This window comes from Camponotus floridanus, unplaced genomic scaffold (assembly GCF_003227725.1).
Source record: "Camponotus floridanus strain SB8 unplaced genomic scaffold, Cflo_v7.5 scaffold182, whole genome shotgun sequence".
NCBI lineage: Eukaryota > Metazoa > Arthropoda > Insecta > Hymenoptera > Formicidae > Camponotus > Camponotus floridanus.
The window spans coordinates 144,001-145,377 of record NW_020229306.1 but is presented as its reverse complement, the minus strand read 5'-3'; the positions used below and the strand labels follow the sequence as shown (position 1 = coordinate 145,377).

Sequence of the window (1,377 nt, the reverse complement as noted above, 5' to 3'; positions counted from 1 at the left end):
ATATTCCACATATCCGTCGGTCCAGTGGAATTCGTGGTGATTCAGAGTCAGCCAACAGGCCTGCGACTTCTCGCTCTTCGTCAGCAGATTCCACGACATCGGCGCGCGAAAGATGTGATGCGTCAGATCTCTACCGTTCGCGAGTATCGCTATCTCCTTCGTCACGAATCGCTCGTTGACGACGAAGCCCTGCAGATCGACAAAGATCAGCGGGGTGATATCGCCCGTGACCGTCATCGCGATCATCGTCGAGAGAGACTGACGTTTATTCGCGTCTCTCCCCGATATCTTCGCGGTTTCGAGTTTCCTCTCTCTCCCCCCATTCGATGCGTCGTCTTACAGGATCTTACGCACGACGTTCGTCAGCGGATTATATTCCACCACGCGATCGTGAATGATTAAACAGTACGCCGTGATGTTAGAAGGAACATTGTCCTTGCAGTCGAATTCCAGACGAACGTCCACAGTGGCGCTCCTAACCACTTCATTTTGGCGGGAACAATCTATCACTAAGAGCGGGCCGCAGTATAGAAATTTGTTCACAGTCAGGAGCGTCTCGTCGCTCGCGGATCCATAATACGATCGTCGAAATCTCGCGTAGGCATCGTACAGTACGGCGATCTTGTTCTTATCGAAGTCCAAATTCATATCGTCGTACGGATAGAAGTCGGAATTGAGATACAACTTTACGTTGGTCAGATTGCACGCGTCGAATCTGGAAGCGTCCTGCGACAGGACGTTCTTCCTTCCGATCTGCAATGCGAAGATGACGTAACGTGGTTTCTCGAGCTGCGTGGTCGCTTTCCGGCCCACGAGTGTTTGGCCGTGCTCTGCAGAAACGGAAACTCGTAGAGATTCCACGAGCGAAAGGGCGCGCTCAGATATCGGCCGCTGTCCAACGCGCGCAACAGCGATAATTTATTGACGTCATTCAACACCACGTGCGACACGCGCCACTGTATCTTCGTGAGCTCGACTCTAGGCTCGTATTCCTCGCGCGATATCAGACAATTGTTGTCGTTTCGCGCTCTTATCATAATCAGCTCGTGACGCGCGTTGATGACGACGCGTTTGTAATCCTCACAGAAATCCAACAACGTGTCGAGAGGAACGCAAAAGTTGAAGTCGCCCGTCGCCGTGACGCTGCTCGATCCAGCCGCGAGATCCTATCCGGCGTTCTTCAAGGTCTTGCCTCGTTCAGCTGTCAATGACGTGTAGTTCTTGATCGTGCTCGTTATTCCGACATTGCGATTACGATCGATCTCCACGCCATCGAGTTCGTATCGTATCTTCTCGAACATAAAGGCGATGCAGTTGTTCACAAGCCATGCCGATGTCGAGGACGCGGACGACTCCTTAGAGGCGGAGCCCGGCTTA

General features: G+C 52.4%; 1 protein-coding gene across 1 annotated transcript; it reads right to left on the bottom strand.

Annotated features, from left to right (window-relative positions):
- Positions 1 to 336: 336 nt before the first annotated feature.
- LOC112637610 lies at positions 337 to 1,037 on the bottom strand. The gene is made up of 2 exons (XM_025407662.1): positions 810 to 1,037; positions 337 to 753 (listed from the first exon to the last, which is right to left on the bottom strand). Exons 1-2 carry the CDS (start codon positions 1,035 to 1,037, stop codon positions 337 to 339), a joined length of 645 nt encoding a protein of 214 aa, XP_025263447.1.
- Between the last annotated feature and the right edge of the window lie 340 nt (positions 1,038 to 1,377).